Genomic DNA, 20,041 nt, shown 5'->3' with positions numbered 1-20,041 from the left:
TTAATTACAGATTTAAGCAATACTGTCATTAACTATTAATGTTCCATGTAATCAACCATTTTTACATAAGCACTTCAGGATTTATTAATGTTTAGCACTTTCTTGTGATTATAATTTCATTGTAAGTGTACATAATTATTTCACTGTAACCTTAATATTTATTATATTTGTTCTATACATTTTGTTTAAAAGTAATTTTCAAATATTTTTGTAACAGTCTAATGTATGTATGTGTGTGTGTGTGTGTGTGTGTGTGTGTGTGTGTGTGTGTGTGTGTGTGTGTGTGTGTGTGTGTGTGTGTGTGTGTGTGTGAGCTGTAACTGTTATGACTGGCAGCTCCTGATAGTCTCTTGAAGGTGTTATTTGTGACTGGTAGCTCTTGTTACAGTCTAGTAAAAGTGTTATCTGTGACTGGTGTGACTTGCAGCTCATACATCTTTCTCTATTTCCTTGATATCTAACTTGTTTATATATTACACTCATGAGGAATATCCATCATGCACAATACACAAATAACCCGCACATAGAAGAGAGGAGCTTACGACGACGTTTCGGTCCGACCTGGACCATTTACAAAGTCACACTAACCAGAATTGGAGCAGGATGGGTATATATAGGCAGGAAGAGGTAGTGGTGGTAGTAGTAGAAGCCTATATATACCTGTCCTGCTCCAATTCTGGTTGTGACTTTGTAAATGGTCCAAGTCGGACCGAAACATCGTCGTAAGCTCCTCTCTTCTATGTGCGGGTTTTTTGTGTATCGTTCCAGTCACGGTATTGTGCCTTGTTTTGTTATTCATCATGCACAAGCACACGTACCCATGTATGTACGTACATATGTTTGTGTGTGTGTGTGTGTGTGTGTGTGTGTGTACTCGCCTATTTGTGGTTGCAGGGGTCCAGTCATAGCTCCTGGCCATGCCTCTTCACTGATTGCTACTAGAACCTCTCTCTCCCTGCTCCAAGAGCTTTATCAAACCTCATCTTAAAACTATGTATGGTTCCTGCCTCCACTACATCACTTTCTTGGCTATTCCACTTCCTGACAACTCTGTGACTGAAGAAATACTTCCTAACATCCCTTTGACTCATTGGAGTCTTCAACTTCCAAGTGTGACCCCTTGTTTCTGTGTCCAATCTCTGGAATGTCCTGTCTTTGTCCAGCTTGTCAATTCCTTGCAGTATTTTATATGTCATTATCATGTCTCCCCTAACCCTCCTGTCCTCCAGTATCATCAAGCCGATTTCCCTTAACCTTTCTTCGTAGGACAATGCCCTTAGCCCTGGGACTAGTCTTGTTGTAAACCTTTGCACTTTCTCTAATTTCTTGACATGCTTGACCAGGTGTGGATACTCCAATATGGGCCTGACGTACATGGTGTACAGAGTCTTGAACGATTTCTTAATGAGGTATTGGTACACTATTCTTAGGTTTGCTAGGTGCCCATATGCTGCAGCAGTTATCTGGTTGTGTGCCTCAGGAGATGTGCTTGGTATTATACTCATCCCAAGATCTTTTTCCTTGAGTGAGGTTTCCAGTCTTTGGTCTTCTTTGCCCTTACCCGATCTTCATGACTGCATTTGGCGGGGTTAAATTCAAGGCGCCAGTTGTGGGACCAGGCTTGTTGCCTGTCCAGGTCTCTTTGTAGTCCTGCCTGATCCTCATCTGATTTAATTCTCCTCATTAACTTCACATCGTCTGCAAACAGGGACACTTCTGAGCCTATCCATTCCATTATGTCATTCACATATATGAAAAACAGCAGAGGTCCTAGGACTGACCCCTGTGGAGCCTTGCTTGTCACAGGCACCCACTGTGATACCTCATCACATACCATGACTTGTTGTTGCCTCCCTGTCAGGTATTCTCTGATCAGTTGCAGTGCCCTTCCTGTTATGTATGTATATTTGTGTGTGTACTCACCTAGTTGTGGTTGTGGGGGTCGAGTCACATGTGTGTGTGTGTTTTTGTGTGTGTATGTATTTGGGAGAAAGGGGCTAGTAACCCTTTCTATATATGTATATTACTAAATTTAAAAGGAGAAACTTTTGTTTTTCCTTTTGGGCCACCCCGCCTTGGTGAGATACGGCTGGTTTGTTGAAAGAAGATGTATGTATATGTGTGTGTATCTACACATAATTATTTATTTATTCAAATACAAAAGTTTATTAAACACAGGTTACTGGTACTAACAAAAACACAGAGAAATAAAAAGGTAAGAGCACTACATAGTTCAGCCTGCGATGGAGGATGAGAGGACAGTCTATTGAAGTGGGCCTAACTGTGAAGACCTCTTCAACAGTCTGTTTAAAAGGCTCTAACTGTGAATCCACTTCAACAGTCTGCTGAAGAGGACCTAAATATGAAGTCTGCTGAATCGAACCTCAATTTTAGGCTGAACTATAGTTTCCTCCTCTTACGTTCTCTCTTTTCTCCCCATGTGGGTTCATACAATTCTTTATATATATTATGCATATAATTTTTTTCACATACTGGCTGGCTGTTTTTCAAGGTAGGCCGACTCAGAAAAGGAAAACACTCGCCCTCACTCGTTCCCAAGCTGTTTTTACAGAGGTTCATCAATTGACTTTCTAAACTGCTCCCTCTCTGCTCATCCTTCAGAGTGCCAATAATGTGTTTCCTAACCCCAGAACTGCAACATTCTCACCCATCTTTCAGACTGCAGACACTGTACTTCTAACCTCTACAAATACAACATTCTCACCCATTCTTCAGAGTACAGACACTGCACTTCCTACCTGCAGAACTGCAGCATTCCTACTCAACCTTCAGTATAAACACCATATTTCTTGACTCCAGAACTCAAGTCTAATGTACATAGAACAACCCCACTCCAGCATGACTAATGAAAATTTAGTAAGATAATGTGCAACACATGGGTATCTTTACTGATGCAATGTTTCACCTGTATATCAGATATTTTTAATCTTATCATAGGCAACTATTATTCTGGATTATTATTATTATAATCAAAAAGAAGCGCTAAGCCACAAGGGCTATACAGCGCTGTATATTATTCTGGAGACAGTTAAAAAAGTGGAGAGGTAATTTTAAGGTGTTCAGTAACCTTGGCCTTAATCTGTCAAGGCTAAGGGACTGAATATATGTCAAGGCTAAGGGACTGAACATCTATCAGGGCTTAGGAACTGAACATATATCAAGATTAAAGGAATGAAAACCTCAACATTATCACTTAACTTCTTCCACTGTCTTCAGTATACTTATCACCTCTGTATTAGACCAACAAAGACTGCTGTACAGGCGAAACATCTCTTCAATAAAGATACCCAGGTGTTGTATGCATCTTGTTCATCAACTTGTTCACATTGTGTACTATTAATATAGTATGTCTAATGAGAGTGATTTCTGATGTAAAATATTAATGTAACATTTAACAGATATTTCTGGACAAATATAGAAAATCTGTTATGATTATTAGCATTCTGCATCTTTCTTGTTTAACTGCAGCAATTCTCCAAAAAGAAGTCATAAAATTGGATATTTTGTTTTATTAACACATTGGCTGTCTCCCACCAAGGCAGGGTGGCCAAAAAAGAAATACTTTCACCATCATTCACTCCATCACTGTCTTGCCAGAGGCACACTTACACTACAGTTATAAAACTGCAACATTAACAGTCCTCCTTCAGAGTGCAGGCACTGTACTTCCCATTTCCAGGACTCAAGTCTGGCCTGCTGGTTTCCCTGAATCCCTTCATGTTACCTTGCTCACACTCCAACAGCACGTCAAGTTCTAAAAACCATTTGCCTCCATTTGCTACTAACACACTCCCGCATGCTTGCTGGAAGTCCAAGCCCCTCTCACACAAAACCTCCTTTACCTCCCTTCCCTCCAACCTTTCCTAGGCTGACCCCTACCGTGCCTTCCCTCCACTACAGAGTTATACACTCTCAAAGTCATTCTATTTTGTTCCATCCTCTCTACATGTCAGAACCACCTCAACAACCCCTCCTCAGCCCTCTGGATAATAGTTTTAGTAATCCCACACCTCCAAATTTCCAAACTATGAATTCTCTGTATTGTATTTACACCACACATTGCCCTCAGACATGACATCTCCACTGCCTCCAGCCTTCCACTTGTTGCAACATTCATCACCCATGCTTCACACCCATATAAAAGCGTTGGTATACTATACTTTCATACATTCCCCTCTGCTTCCACAGACTCGTAAGTGCACCCACTGACCTTTTTCCCCTCATCAATTCTATGACTGATCTCATCTTTCATAGACCCATCTGATGACATCTCCACTCCTAAATATCTGAATATATTCACCTCCTCCATACTCTCTCCTTCCAATCTGATATCCAGTATTTCATTACCTAATTTTTTTGTTATCCTCATCACCTTACTCTTTCCTATATTCACTTTTAATTTTCTTCTTTTACATACCCTACCAAACTCATCCACCAACCTCTGCAACTTCTCTTCAGAATCTCCCAAAAGCACAGTGTCATTAGCAAAGAGCAACTGCGACAACTCCCACTTTGTGCTTGATTCTTTATCTTTTAACCCCACACTTCTTGCCAACACCTGAACATTCACTTCTCTTACAACCCCATCTATAAATATACTGAACAACTATGGTGACATCACACATCCTTGTCTAAGGCCTACTTATACTGGGAAATAATCTCCCTCTCTCACACTTACATACTCTAACCTAAGCCTCACTATCCTTGTAAAAACTCTTCACTGCTTTCAGTAATGTACCTCCTATTCCATATATTTGCAACATCTGCCACATTGCCCCCTTATCCACCCTGTCATATGCCTTTTCCAAATCTATAAATGCCACAAAAACCTCTTTACCCTTATCTATATACTGTTCATTTATATGTTTCACTGTATAAGACTGTTTTTGCAGAGGTGCTCAGAATACAACAGTCTAGAAGCATAAACATATAAAGATACACAACATATATAAGTTATATAAATATAATATGCTACATAAATCTAATCTTGGAAATCAATGTACATGTTTAAAATTAAGAACATACAGTCAAATAAATCCTTTTCATTGCTCACATGTAATAAAATTCTAACAATGTACATACATCAACTGAAAAATTTAACTTTCATATTAATACAAATTTCACAGTATTATGTAAATGAGAAATAAAAAAAAATTCAGTACATTGTTAAACTCAAATATCAGATGACAATTTCACAAACAAGATTCAGTGCCAAACCTCACTACAGTTTAAAAAGATTCTAATATACCGTATATACTCGAGTATAGGTTGACGTTTTAACACCAAATATTTAGGCAAACGATATGGGTTCGACTTAATCAGAGTAATACCTCATAGGGGTTCAACACCTCTGAGGGTTTTATTTTCTTATAATACTAGCACTTTGTGATAAAAAAAATTCCTATGGGTTTAAATTTTTTTTTTCATGTTATAAGTCTGCTAAACACCAGATTGCTATTTCTCTGGTGCATCAAGGTCAAAGTTACACTCAGTAATTATGTTCCAGCTTAAATACATAAACAAATTTGATAATATTCAGTAATTTCATTTGTGCCATCCTCTTCTCTGTTTGTTTACAAGCAAAACAGTTGATCAACATAGATGAATAAGACACTTCTAACACCTGCATGATTATTTTCTAGATGGTCAATCATCCAGTGACTTTTTCAATTCCTTACACAGTGCTGTATGACCCTTGAGGGTTTGGTGCTTTATGATTATAATAAATTCGTTACAGAGCACATAAACTGAAGACAGTGGAAAATGAGTTAATCAGTTTATCAGTAAACCTCTGGCTTAACTTTTGGCATGACATATTTCAACTAGTCGGTCCTGCCCACTGCATCTCTTCTGTCTTCAGTATATAAGCATCCACTCTCTTGCCTCTGTGTGAAGATGATGCAAGACTGAACATCTTCCGTTAACACTGGGACTGATTACCTGGCTGTCTCCAGTTTGAACCCCTTCCATTAAGGCTGAGGGATTGATTACTTCATCTTCTGCTTTCTCCAGTTTATACTGGGTACTAAATTTAAAAAGCCACAGGATTTTAGGTAAAAGGACACAAGTGCAACTAACATACTGTTGGTAATTCTACCAACATTAATACATAGCCAGATGTTGCACATGCCTTATCTGCCTGATCCTCCTTAAAATACTAATCTTATCTAAACTGGACTATTGCGACCAGCTGTATTCTACAGCCTCCCTGCTTGTTGGTACTATATACCAGTTGGTACTAGTTACCAGTATCATCTTGGGTGGCCACAAATAAATTAACACTCAATACTGATAAGATCTGTTATACAATGTGCTGGTAAAGGGCTCTTGATCTAGGGAACTGGATCTGTGCTCAAATTCCCTGAATTAAGCCTGAATGCCTTCCATCCCCCCCTCCCCCACACAGGCATTGTATAATCCCTATGGGTTTAGTGCTCCCCCATAATAATATACAATGCTTGTGTTTATTGTTCAACTAAGTATAAAGAAAAATAATACTTTGAAAGATGACTAGGGAAATTTTTTGGGTGTTCACAGTGATAGCAAACTTAAATTTAACAAATGCAACCATTACATATCTAGAAAGTTTCCAGAACAGTGGGCAACCTTTCTATGTACCACAACCAACACTACTTACTTTTACTTTGTAACCTACCATCACCTTAGCTATAGTGTGCGTGAATCGGGATCCATTGTACAACAGTAAATCATCTAAAACCAATCACAGTGCAAAAAAATCTGCCATCAGAATAGTCAACCTGATTGCAAACAACATCCTCATACAATTAAAAGATATTAATCTACCTAAAATAAATAACATCCACACATCAAAGTAATGGATACTAATCTATTGCACCAAATCTGATTTCAGTTTTACTCTTGCACTAACCCCTACTTTGCACATCCCTACCTCACTAACACCTAACCTTCATACTCTCACACATTCCTCCTTGCAGCACTGTATGGCTTTAACACTTAAGTTGACTATACACTGTATTAATAAAAATAATAACTATTCTGCATATCACATACAGTAGGGCTCCACTTATATGGCAGGTTAGGTTTACACTAACTTATATTAAGTTAGTAATAGAACTAGGCATTAAAAAACACAATAAAAAGTAAAATACATATACAGTACATTCATTACTTACCTTAAAATATTTGTGGTCTTAATATAGAGCGAGAGGTGAGTACGTAGTACTTATTTGTAAGAAGTCAGGTGTAGGTAGCCCTGGCTTCCCGTCCCAAACTTAATATACGATATTTAACCCTTTCAGGGTTGAGAGGCCCTCTCCTAAACTTGTTCTCAGGGTCAAAAATTTTTTGGAAAAAAAAAAAAAAAATTCTTATGACATGATACTCTTTTCTCAATCATAATGACACCAAAAGTATGAAATTTGATGGAAAAACTTACGGAATTATGCTCTCGTGAAGTTAGCGGTCTCACCGATGTTCACGCATCGGCAATTTCACCCACTTTGAGTCTTATTTTCGGCTAATTCCTGTGTACTAGTCGACAAAAATCATATTTATTTCGCTAGAACTCCATTTTTTCTATTGAATGAGTACAAGAAACCACCCATTTACCAATTTCAACTATCCAATAAAGTGATTGGAAATTGGGAATTTTGCCAATTTCACACAAATTTCAGAAGATGCCAATTTCCAAATAGGGTCCAGAAAACCAGACAGACATTCCTGGCACTAAAATAACAAGTTCTCTGTTCATTAGTCACGTCCCCAGGCCCCTCTTATATTTCTTTTGCTTTTCACTTTGAATTTTTATTCTCACAAAAAATAGAAGATTTACTGTTATGCAGACTACTGCATTAGTGTAGAAATAGTATAAACAATATCAGCGCACTTGTGAAAGAATATTAGACTCACCAGTTGACGTGTATTGGACACTTGGCATGATTTGTTTACTTTTGAACTTTGGTAAAAATCAAACATTTTGTTGCTACTTTGAGCTCAATTTCAAGGTACTTTTCATTGTGAAACCAATCAAAATCATCTCAATTTCTGTAATATGTCTTCCATTCTATAAAATGAGACCAGGAAAACTAGAATACAACCATAAATACCATACGAAATTACAGTGCAAAGTAGCTGTTTTAATCCAAAAACACTGTCTAAGTTTTTTTTTTCTCATTACGCACTGTGTCCTGCAGGTGTTTTTTTATACTGTGCACACTGACCACATAGACCCATTCTTTCAAATGTAGGCCTACCAGCTTTCTCTCGCTAGATTTAAAGGCACTAGAATTTAGGCGTTCTAGTACGTCAATAACCCCGGTGCGTAAGCCGTACTAGTACGTCGAAAACCGTGAAAGGGCTAAAGCAGCCCAGAGTGATAAAATACATATACAGTACACTCATTATTTACCTTAAAATATGTGTAATCTTAATGTAGGATGAGAGGTGAGTAGTATTTATTTGTAGGAAGTCTGGTGTAGGTAGCCAGTAGATGTAGCTCGCCTGGGCTACATAGCTATATGATGTTTAATGTGGCCCAGAGCTATATTATTACCATTGACATACCTTGTTCACTGATGCCATCATAAATGAAGGGAGAAGTAATAATAAGTCATGCTGAGAATTGTAAACAAAAGTGGAATGTGTTAGAAAAGCTGACATTTCTGTAACAGATTAAATAAGTGCCCTTAATACATATATACGTGTGGTGCATATAGTGTACGTTACTATCATATTGTACATTATTATTTTTATTATTTTTCATCACTAGCTAATGCCAACTACCTCCAATACTCTATAACTTTCTTACTGCTATTAATTGCTCATAATTTTAAATTAAAAGTCAAATCTTACTCCAAATTAATAATATTCATTTTTTCTTACCTGTCCATTTAATTTTGTTTATCACTACTTGTTTTTTTAGTCACTTTACATTGTATATTCAATTAGTGTATATTCCAATTACTTTTTTGCAAGTACCAAAACTATCTTTTGCTAGCTAGTACCAACTACCTCATTTTTTTTACTTTTATTGTGCAATAAACTGCTCAATTTATCTAATATTACAAATCAGATCTTACTCCTAAACCAATATTATTTCATAGTGACCATCTGTCCATTTAACTTTGTTTACCATTACTTAATTTTAGTCCCTTATATATTTTCTCCTTTATTTTAGCTTTATATAACTACCCTAGCTTATACATTCACAATTGTTAAAATAATCAAGGTGCTATTCTCAGGTGCTAAAGTAGAACAAGTTCACAATTTTGCATTATATTCCAAAGCTCATTTATTTTATAGTACTACCTACTATCATATTCCCAAGCTCCATTATTTGATCATCACTTTATTTGTACTAGTCCCTTTTATATTGTCTCCTTTATTTTAGCTTAAAAAAAAAAAAAAAAAAAAAAAAAAAAATAAAAATAAAACTACCTTAGCTCATTATTTTACATTTGTTAAATAATTCAGGTGCTATTTTTTTAGCTTAAGACTATTTACTTTGTTTTATACTTAATTCTAACTATAGATTCACTACAAATCTTATGATTACAAGCATAGATCCAGATACCAACCTCTTATTTAATGACTTAAATGAATCAAACAGTTACTGTAATTACTACACTGCAGAACAATCAAAGGCACTTCTCAGTGCCAACAACAACATAACTATCTTTAACTACAATATCAGATCTTTAAGCAAGCATTACGATGACCTCATAGCATTACTAAATTCCTTACATGCCAATATGTCCATCATTACACTAACTGAAACCTGGCTAAAGCCTGATACTACAGATGTCTATACCATTCCTGGTTACACAGCCATACACAACTGTAGGCCAGACCAACAAGGGGGTGGCACAGCCATATACTACTCAGACCAACTAGAATGTATCACTAATACTTGCACAAGAGATGAACATGGGGAATATATAATAGCCAAATTCAAATCCAAATACCTACGAAAACCTCTCACATTGATAAACATCTACAGAGTTCCACAGTCAAACATTAGCCAATTTAGTCAAAACCTAGGAAGTATGATAACTGATGCACGCATGAACAAAGATCACTTACTACTCTCAGGTGACTTCAATATAAATCTCCTGCAAGACCAGGACCCACACGTTACTGAATTCACAAACACAATGAGTAACTGTATGTTGCTACCAACAGTAACAAAACCTACAAGAGTTACAGAGACTAGTGTTTCCCTACTTGACCACATCTGGACCAACACCATATCCCCTTTAAAATCAGGCATAATTACAGATAATACCACAGACCACTACCCTACTTTCCTCATAACAACTCTTGGTAAATTACCCCAAGACACTACTAAAGTCACCTTCAGACTTCACAATGAGGCAGCCATTAATAACTTCACAACAGCATTAGCAAACATTGATTGGCACACTGAGCTAGAAATCAATACAGATATTGACGAATGTATTAATAATTTTCTAAAAAAGACTCAATACCTCTATAACAAGCACTGCCCTAAAAAAACTAAGCAGATGACAGCTAAGAGACTGAACAGTCCCTGGCTAACACCCAGCATTCTCAAATCCATAAATACAAAACACCAATATGAAAAACAGTACAGAATGGGTCACATAACCAGAGACCAAACAAAACGTTACTCGTCAATCCTAACCAGCCTGATAAGAAGGGCAAAAAAATTGTATTATGAGAACAGATTATCCAACTTACGAGGTGATATAAAAAAGACCTGGAAAACCCTATCAGAAATTCTGGGAACAAAAAAGATATCACGAAATAGCGAAATAAAATTAGCAAAATCAGATGAACCCCAACTCCCACCAACAGAAACAGCAAACAGACTCAATGATTTCTTCTCCACTATAGGACAAAACCTTGCCAATAAAATCCCAAGCTCAGATACCCCACCAAATGACTACCTCACCGGCAACTACCCGAACACACTGTTCCTAGCTCCGACTAACCCATACGAAGTCTCCCTTATTATCAACGCACTAAAAAACAAGGCAGGAGATTTAAATACCTTACCACCCTTTATATACAAAAAAGTGTCACAAGTGCTATCACCAATCATTGCAACACTCTTTAACAAATCCATTGAATCCTCCACCTTCCCTACAGTACTCAAAATAGCAAGGGTCACCCCGATCCACAAAGGAGGAGACCAAACAGAGTTGAATAACTATAGGCCAATATCCAACTTACACCCTCTCTCAAAAATCTTCGAAAAATTAATTCATAAACGAATCTACTCCTACCTTATCTCCCAAAACATACTCAACCCCTGCCAATTTGGATTCAGGCCTAATAAAAATACTAATGATGCTATTATACACATGCTAGAACATATATACACTGCAATAGAGAAAAAAGAAGTCCCACTGGGGATCTTCATTGACTTACGTAAAGCTTTTGATACAGTTGACCATGACTTGCTCCACGTAAAATTATCACACTATGGTATAAGAGGGCACTCCCTCAACTACCTCAAGTCATACCTCAGCAACAGAAGCCAATATGTGTACGCAAATGGGGCAAACTCTTCTGCACAACCAATTACAGTTGGTGTCCCACAGGGAAGTGTCCTTGGCCCTCTTCTCTTTCTCCTATACATAAATGACCTACCAAATGCTTCTCAATTACTCAAACCCACACTATTTGCTGATGACACAACATACGTCTTCTCCCACCCGAGCCCAGTCACGCTAGCCAATACTGTAAATACCGAATTACAGAAAATATCTACCTGGATGAGTACTAACAAACTTACACTAAACATTGACAAAACCTACTTCATTCAGTTTGGTAACAGAGCTACAGATGTCCCTCTTAACATAATGATAAACGGATCACCTATCACAAAGCTAACAGAGGGAAAATTCTTAGGAATCCACCTTGATAATAGACTCAAATTTCATACACATATACAACAAATTTCTAAGAAAATTTCCAAGACTGTAGGCATACTATCGAAGATACGGTACTATGCTCCACAGTCAGCCCTCCTGGCCCTATATCACTCTCTTATTTACCCCTATCTCACCTATGGAATTTGTGCATGGGGCTCAACAACAAGTAACCATCTCAGACCACTAATTACCCAACAAAAGGCTGCAGTTAGAATGATAACAAATTCTCACTACAGGCAGCACACTCCACCAATATTCAATACACTCAACCTACTCACCATACAAAACATCCATACTTATTACTGCACCTATTACATACATAGAACACTCAACTCTGATATTAACCCTCCCCTCAAACATCTCCTTGCCAACCTCAACAGAACACATGACCATAACACAAGGCACAGATCACTCTTTGATATTCCTCGTGTCCATCTCACGCTATGCAAAAACTCAATGCACATAAAAGGCCCTAAAATCTGGAATTCATTACCTGTAAATATAAAAGAAACACTACCTGTTTATAAATTCAAGTCTCTTCTCAAAGATCACTTACTCACCCAAAACCAAATAAATACTGAATAACTGAACCTTATAAATTGTATATCTTAAATGTTTCTCACAATTATATCACATAAATGTTAAACCTAAAACCCAATCTAACTTTATTTTTTTTTAAATTCACTACCTAACAGAATACTCCATTCTACTGAATTTACAACAATGCATGCAACCATATGACCTGTCTTTGTAATACTCACTTGTGCTTTATAGTAATCAGTTTACATTAATGTTTTTCACTGATTTCATCATTGCTTAGTTAATCTTAAGTTAATTTTAAGCCAGCCCGTAATGCTATGCATAGTATAAGTGGCTTTGGCATGCTGCTCTTATCTGTATTTTTTTTTTTTTGTACCTCTGTAAGTGTGCTCAAATTATAAATAAATAAAAATAAATAAATAAATAAAAAAGGGGATTGACTGGGCCAAATGCAAGTTAAGTTGAAGTTTGCCTGAAATGCTCTGCACATAAAGGGGCTTTTGGCATGCACACCCAACTATTATACTTCTTTGTACAAACGTGTATCATGTCAAAATAAATTATTATTATTATTATTATTATATTCTGCTTGTACAACACAGACCCATCCTGAGAAAACACTCCAGGAAAATCAAAGATTCAAAGATACTGAACAACCTAACTGAAGAATAAAATATTCTGTGCCCTAGAAGCTTCAAATAATTGTCATAAAACATGTCTTAAACCTGATGTAATACTTCATGTAATGACCAATTATCTATGTCATTATTATTTTAACCCTTTAATGTTTCAACATAGAAATATTGGAGGGATTTGGATGTGCTTCAAGTATTTCACTGACTGGCCTATTCTAAAACCTTTTTTACTCTTATGATTTTTGCTGTATCTATATATTTTTAATTTTTGAGAGTGAGTCCAAAGAGTCCAGCTTATGAGTGACTCGAAACTGCCTGCTCCCACATCTGGGATTATAGAGCCTCACATCTGGGACTACACAACCTCACATCTGGGGCTACACAGCCTCACATCTGGGACTACACAGCCTCACATCTGGGGCTACACAGCCTCACATCTGGGGCTATATAGCCTCACATCTGGGACTACACAGCCTCACATCTAGGGCTACACAGCCTCACATCTGGGACTACACAGTCTCACATCTGGGACTACAAGTTAGATAGTATCTATTTGTTACTTGAGGATGATGATGAGTTGCCTCACTGGCTAGAGGCAATTTCAACCATTTTGCTTCCAGATTAGGCTCTGGAACATTTCCAGAGGTTAGTCCATAATGGGGCCCTGGAATGCTTAATCATTTACTCTCTCCTTTCTAATGTTTATCACCTCATAACATACAGAAATTATTCATACAGCATTATCAAACAAATCATACATTTATATGTTAGTACCAGTAATAAGTAGTAGTTTGTAAGTACTAACTTTAGTCTGCCTAAAATGCATCATATAACAGGGACTTTCCTCATTACGTTCAAGATGTTGACACCTCGTAAGTGTATCATATTTGTACACGAGGCATTATTAACTCATTTACTGTAAGACTAAATAATATTATGTACCTCTATTTCTTTAAACAATTTATTAATATGAAATGTGAATCATGGATGAATAGGGTAATGTAAACAAATATTTTTATTCGGTTTATTAAAATAAATCAAAATAAATCTTCAGTACTAAATAGCTCTTCCCAATCCGTTAATTCAGGGTGTCACCTGCTCGTTCACATGTCCTCTCTCGACATGGACCCCACCCCAGGCAGCTTGTGTGCTTCCGTGACACACCAATCATCCCCCAGTCCTACCACACACTCCAACACCATAACTACCAACCCAGGGACGGCCTCCTCACAAGACAACTCATCCACCTCTGTAGCCTACCAGTCATTCCCACCAGTCCTTTTCCCTACTGGCAAGGCCTGGTCATGGGCGAGGCCATGAAGCGCTGACCTCCGGAACAACTTCCAGGTACTGCTACCAGCCTGAGGCTGGGGCTGCCCTCTCTAGTGGCTCGTCAACCACTCCTGATCTTGTGTGTTAGCCAAACACTCAGGTACTACACATGGATAACACTGCCACAAACAGTACAAATAAGAAAGCCATGATTCTTCATCAATTTCTACCAAGCAAACACAAACTCTTTACACATGTATAAATTTAATTTACACAAACTATCAATGCAGTTGATGAACCAAGAAAATAAATTTCTAATTCAGTTAAAAAAATTATAATTACATGGGTTGTAAATGCTGCAGCAAGGAGGAGGCTGGAGGCAGTGGAGATGTCATGTTAAGGGCAATGTGTGGCATAAATATTATGCAGAGAATTCATAGTGTGGAAATTAGGAGATGTGGAGTTACTAAAAAATATTATTCAGAGGGCTGGGGAGGGGTTGTTCAGGTGGCTTGGTCATTTAGAGAGAATGGAACAAAACAGGATGATTTGGAGGGTGTATAAATCTGTAGTGGAGGGAAGGAAGGGTAAGGGTCATCCTAGGAAAGGATGGAGGGAGGGGGTAAAAGAGATTTTGTGTGATAGGGGCTTGGACATGCAGCAAGCATGTGTGAGCATGTTAGATAGGATTGACTGGAGACGAATGGTTTCTGGGACTTGACGAGCTGTTGGAGTGTGAGCAGGATAATATTTTGTGAAAAGATTCATGGAAATTGGTTAGCTGGACTCGAGTCCTGGAGGTAAGAAGTACAATGCCTGCACTTTAAAGGAGGGGTTTGGGATATTTGCTGTTTGGAGTGACATCTGAACTGTTGTATCTGTGTGCCTCTGCAAAAACTGTGATTATGTGTGAATAATGATGAAAGTGTTTTTCTTTTTTGGGTCACCCTGCCTCAGTGAGAGACAGCCACTGGATTGAAAATTGAAAATAAGTAAATTTTTATTTCCAGAAAGTATACAACTAATACAATGTTAAACAACATTAGATGTATGTCTGTGGAAGGCCCTGGTTATGCACAGTATTTTGGGCAGACTAAAAGTAGAACTTAAAAGTACATGTACTTGACATTGTACAGCTACACACTAGTTGAGATTAGATTATTTGAATGTTAACTTTAACCTGTTAACTGTCCAAACGTAGATCTACGTTCTTTTGCCCAGTGCTCTGAATATTTTTATTTTTTTTTTAAATTAAAGAGGGCAATTTTCTGTGTAAAGAAAAAAAAAAAATTTAGGGTCAGTACTTACCGAGATACATGACCAAGAAATTATAAATAAATAAATAAATAAATAAATCCTAGGTAGTAGGCTGGTAGACAGCAACCATCCAGGGAGGTATTACCGTCCTGTCAAGTGAGTGTAAAACGAAAGCCTGTAATTGTTTTACATGACAGTAGGATTGCTGGTGTCCTTTTTTCTGTCTCATGAACATGCAAGATTTCAGGTACGTCTTGCTACTTCTACTTACACTTAGGTCACACTACACATACATGTACAAGCACATATATACACACCCCTCAGGGTTTTCTTCTATTTTCTTTCTAGTTCTTATTCTTGTTTATTTCCTCTTATCTCCATGGTGAAGTGGAACAGAATTCGTCCTCCATAAACCATACGTGTTGTAAGAGGCAACTAAAATGCCAGGAGAAAGGGGCTAGTAACCTCTTCTCCTGTATATATTACTAAATGTAAAAGGAGAAACTTTCATTTTTCCTTTAGGGCCGCCCCGCCTCGGTGGGATACGGCCGGTGTGTTGAAAGAAGAATAAATAAATAAATGTTTATTTCCTTGCAAAGCTTACAATGTGTGGTTTACATATTTTAAAATGTTGATAACAAGGATAGCCTCTAGCATGCCTGGGCATTTCAGGCAGATTAATCCTAATTCTTTCTCTTAATTGACACAGGTTATGGAGCAGTACATTTTAATATATCTATTTGCATACTAGGTAGAATTATAGTAATGAAGTAGTATAAAACATATAACAATATTACAATTAATAAATTTAGTAATGAGAATGATAAGTCTTGGTGCTGATAAGTTGGCACTGGATGCTCACCTGACTGCGACATGGAGTCCTACCACCTGCAGAAGTGTTGCTGATATACCTTTTTTTCTCATTTTTTTAATTTATGTTAGTATAAAACATATAACAATATTACAATTAATAAATTTAGTAATGAGAATGATAAGTCTTGGTGCTGATAAGTTGGCGCTGGATGCTCACCTGACTGCGACATGGAGTCCTACCACCTGCAGAAGTGTTGCTGATATACCTTTTTTTCTCATTTTTTTAATTTATGTAAATTTTATGTTCTGATAATTACAATTAGTTGTAGTTCTTTTGATTTCATAGCCAATTTTGTTCTGACACTAATATTAGGTACTGAAATAGTACTCAAATAGTCACAAACACACTGACAGGTGAACATTTTTACCTGCTGTGGTCACCTACTATTGTCTAGAAATATATACAAAGTATTTATACGTTTCAGCAATGTTCTAGACATGCTGGAGTATATATGAAACTCCTTGAAGCATGGGTAAGACGAGTGTCATTCCACTGCTGACAGTGCAGCAGTGGAGTGACAGTTGATGACTGTGCACTGCCTTTGTCTTTGTTTGTTTTCATTGTTACATATAACATGTCTATCTGTTTGTCTGTATTTGCCTGTCTGTCTATCTGCCTAGCTCTGTCTCTTTGTCTCTGCTTATCTGTCTGCCTGTGTGTCCATCTTCCTGTCTCTCTGTCTGCTTGTCTCTCTCTCTGTCTCATAGAGCAGCTGCTCATCAACTAACAGGTATTACACATGATGCAGAGTCGTCTTGTCTGATTTCTGAACGAGTGAAAATGCGTATTACTTGCAGTCATGCTTATTATGCCTTATATCTACAAGCACTATATAGTACTTTGTCTGGATTTTTTGAGTAATCCTAGGTAATTTACACTATGTATGATAACTATTTATGTGTACCTGTGAAACAGAGACAGAGATAGAGACAGGCAGAGACAGAAACAGGCAGAGATACAGGCAGACAGAGATACAGACAGACAGATGGAGATAGAGACATCCAAAGTCAGTCAGTCAGTCAGTCAGTCAGTCAGCCAGCCAGCCAGCCAGCCAGCCAGCCAGCCAGCCAACCAGCCAACCAGCCACCAGCCAACCAGCCAACCAGCCAACCAGCCAGCCAGGCAGCCAGGCAGCCAGGCAGCCAGCCAGGCAGCCAGCCAGGCAGCCAGCCAGGCAGCCAGCCAGCCAGCCACCCGGCCAGCCAGCCACCCAGCCAGCCAGCCACCCGGCCAGCCAGCCACCCGGCCAGCCAGCCACCCGGCCAACCAGCCACCCGGCCAACCAGCCACCTGGCCAGCCAGCCACCCAGTCTGCCGAATACATATTACACATGTTCCAGAATTGTTTCTCTTTACTTAGGGCATGGGTTATAGGACATTTTGGCAGGATGACACTACCAATGGTATCAAAATTGAAAAGATGTTGCACATTGCTTATTATTGAGGTTTTTGATATTTCCTCGTCCACCTGTGGCAACGTCCATCTCAAAGCCACTAAACTCGGGGTCAACATCACTTTCCTCTTAAAAGGGGAGTGTTAATAAGACATGGCATCAGTGAATCCCTGGTGTTTGTCACACTCTTTGCTCTAGTTGGTGCTCAATTGAACTGGTACTCCCACAAGCTACTAAGTGGTCTCAGATTTTCTTAATACTGCACACACTGAGTCCTAAGACCCATTCTATATTGACCAGGGATCTCAGGAAAAATACAAAACGAATATGTTTGGAGCGCTAGCGGTAGTAATGTGGATCTATGTTTGGACAGTTAAGGGGTTAATATAATCTACACTTGTTTAGTAACCACTTCCCAACAAACATGAATATTTCACACACGCTTAAAATAAGCATACACAAACTAATCACCCTGTGCCATACCCATACATAACAAAAAATAAAAATAGTGAATTTGGTAATAGATGAAAATGGAATGGTTAGATGTGAGGCTTACCTAGCATGGGCCAGTAGCCCTATTGCAGTGCTCTATTCTTGTGAGTAGGACCTTCCGAGCATAAGAAATTAGACCTACTGCAGTGTTCCTGTTTATTATGTTTATCTAGTGTATTTGTTTTAGTCACAAATATTTCTCATTTTTTTGTTGGGCTAGTAAAGGTTTAAGGTGGTTGGCTGTGGTTGATCCCCAGGCACAAATACCATAGGTGAGTAAGGATATATATTAAAGAGTGGTATAGGTTAAGGAGTGTTGTTTGTAGTACATAGCATCGTATCTTGGAAAGGATGCCTACTGATTTGGAAATTTTCAAGAAATCACCTCATCACCTAAATTTAATCAGACAAACCTAACCTAATACCTACCAGTTACTCAAAAGCTACTCATATTGTGCTGAGGATTGCTCAACCACTTACTCACTACTTCAAAATTAGGATGTCTAAATTTCATTGTAAATAGTACTAAATTGTAATACAACATATTATAAATTGTTTTAAATTGTTCTATTTTAATACTGTAATCTTTATAAACTAATTCAATACATGTATTGTAATTATTCTCAACCAGACTTATTAAAGCCATGTAGCGTTACCTAATAGAATACATATTCAATTTTCTTGTACTCGCCTTAACTTATCAAATGGCCATATGAACTATTATTGCCCTCCTAATCTTAAGTTAATTTTCAAGTTTGCCCGAAATGCTCTGCATAAAAAGGGGCTTTTGGCATGTACACCCAACTATTATATTCCTCTGTACAACCATGTATCATGTCAAAATAAACTTCTTCTTATTCTAATTATTTGGAGCCACTTATGTTTGATTCTGTTTTTTTTTTTTTTCCAGATTTTGGCCAAAATAAATTTTTGCATCAAAACTATTTTACCCAGTACATCAAAAACTAGGGTTGACTTATACATGAGATACATGGAAAATTAAGTACATGTTTTTTGGCAAAAACAGCAGGTCAACATATAAGTAATGTCAGGTAATACTCCAGAATATACGGTATTTATATGAAATGAGGAGAAATATATGAAACTAAGATATAATTTGCACAAGGTTTGGATATATAGTGTCATGAAATATATAAAATACTGACTAAATGCTTTATATGTCATTCTGCTTGAGATTCTGAACAAGAGTACAAGACCCAGGGAACTCCTTGCTCAGCAGCAGCAGCAGCAGTAGCAGCAGCAGCTGAGTCTTACACTCGCTGGATTTCAAACAACTTGACGTCTGTATCATACCAGATTGGAGGATCAACATTTCTGGAAAGAGTGAAAAGTTATCTGAGATTTTTTAAAACGTAAGAAATGTCTTTAACAAAATATTAAATTACAACTTAGCATCTGCGCTGTGGTGTCAGTGACAAAGCTAGCAAGTAAAAAAAAAAAAAAAGGAGAACAGCTGACAAGTAGCAATAGAAGAGCTTGCAGGCTAGCAACATTTACTAATACACAGTTGCACGTAGGCAAGTGAAACTTGACATTACAGTCTGACTAGGACCATTAACTAGTCACAAAGAAATATAAAGGGGAGTCACTTAAAAACAGAGCAGGAGAGTAAGTAGATGGGGAGCTGGAAGTATAAGG

At 37.7% G+C, this 20,041-nt stretch overlaps 1 protein-coding gene and 1 long non-coding RNA gene across 3 annotated transcripts in view; both read right to left on the bottom strand.

The window, feature by feature from the left end:
• Positions 1–221: 221 nt before the first annotated feature.
• On the bottom strand, positions 222–9,730 carry LOC138854299 (uncharacterized). Its single transcript, XR_011393493.1, has 2 exons — positions 4,966–9,730; positions 222–4,891 (listed from the first exon to the last, which is right to left on the bottom strand). It is a non-coding gene; the product is annotated as an uncharacterized lncRNA (long non-coding RNA).
• Positions 9,731–19,507: 9,777 nt separating this feature from the next.
• Positions 19,508–20,041, bottom strand: part of LOC128699115 (protein HID1) — an 85,891-nt gene continuing 85,357 nt past the window's right edge. For both annotated transcript variants that reach the window (XM_070096533.1, XM_070096534.1), the window contains one exon: positions 19,508–19,717. In XM_070096533.1, the coding sequence (XP_069952634.1) occupies positions 19,654–19,717 (64 nt within the window). In that variant the 3' untranslated portion in view covers positions 19,508–19,653. The remainder of the gene's footprint in view (positions 19,718–20,041) is intronic.

Source organism: Cherax quadricarinatus, chromosome 54 (genome assembly GCF_038502225.1).
Source record: "Cherax quadricarinatus isolate ZL_2023a chromosome 54, ASM3850222v1, whole genome shotgun sequence".
Taxonomy (NCBI): domain Eukaryota; kingdom Metazoa; phylum Arthropoda; class Malacostraca; order Decapoda; family Parastacidae; genus Cherax; species Cherax quadricarinatus.
The sequence above is the reverse complement of the archived record's forward strand: the minus strand, read 5'-3'. Positions and strand labels throughout refer to the sequence as shown.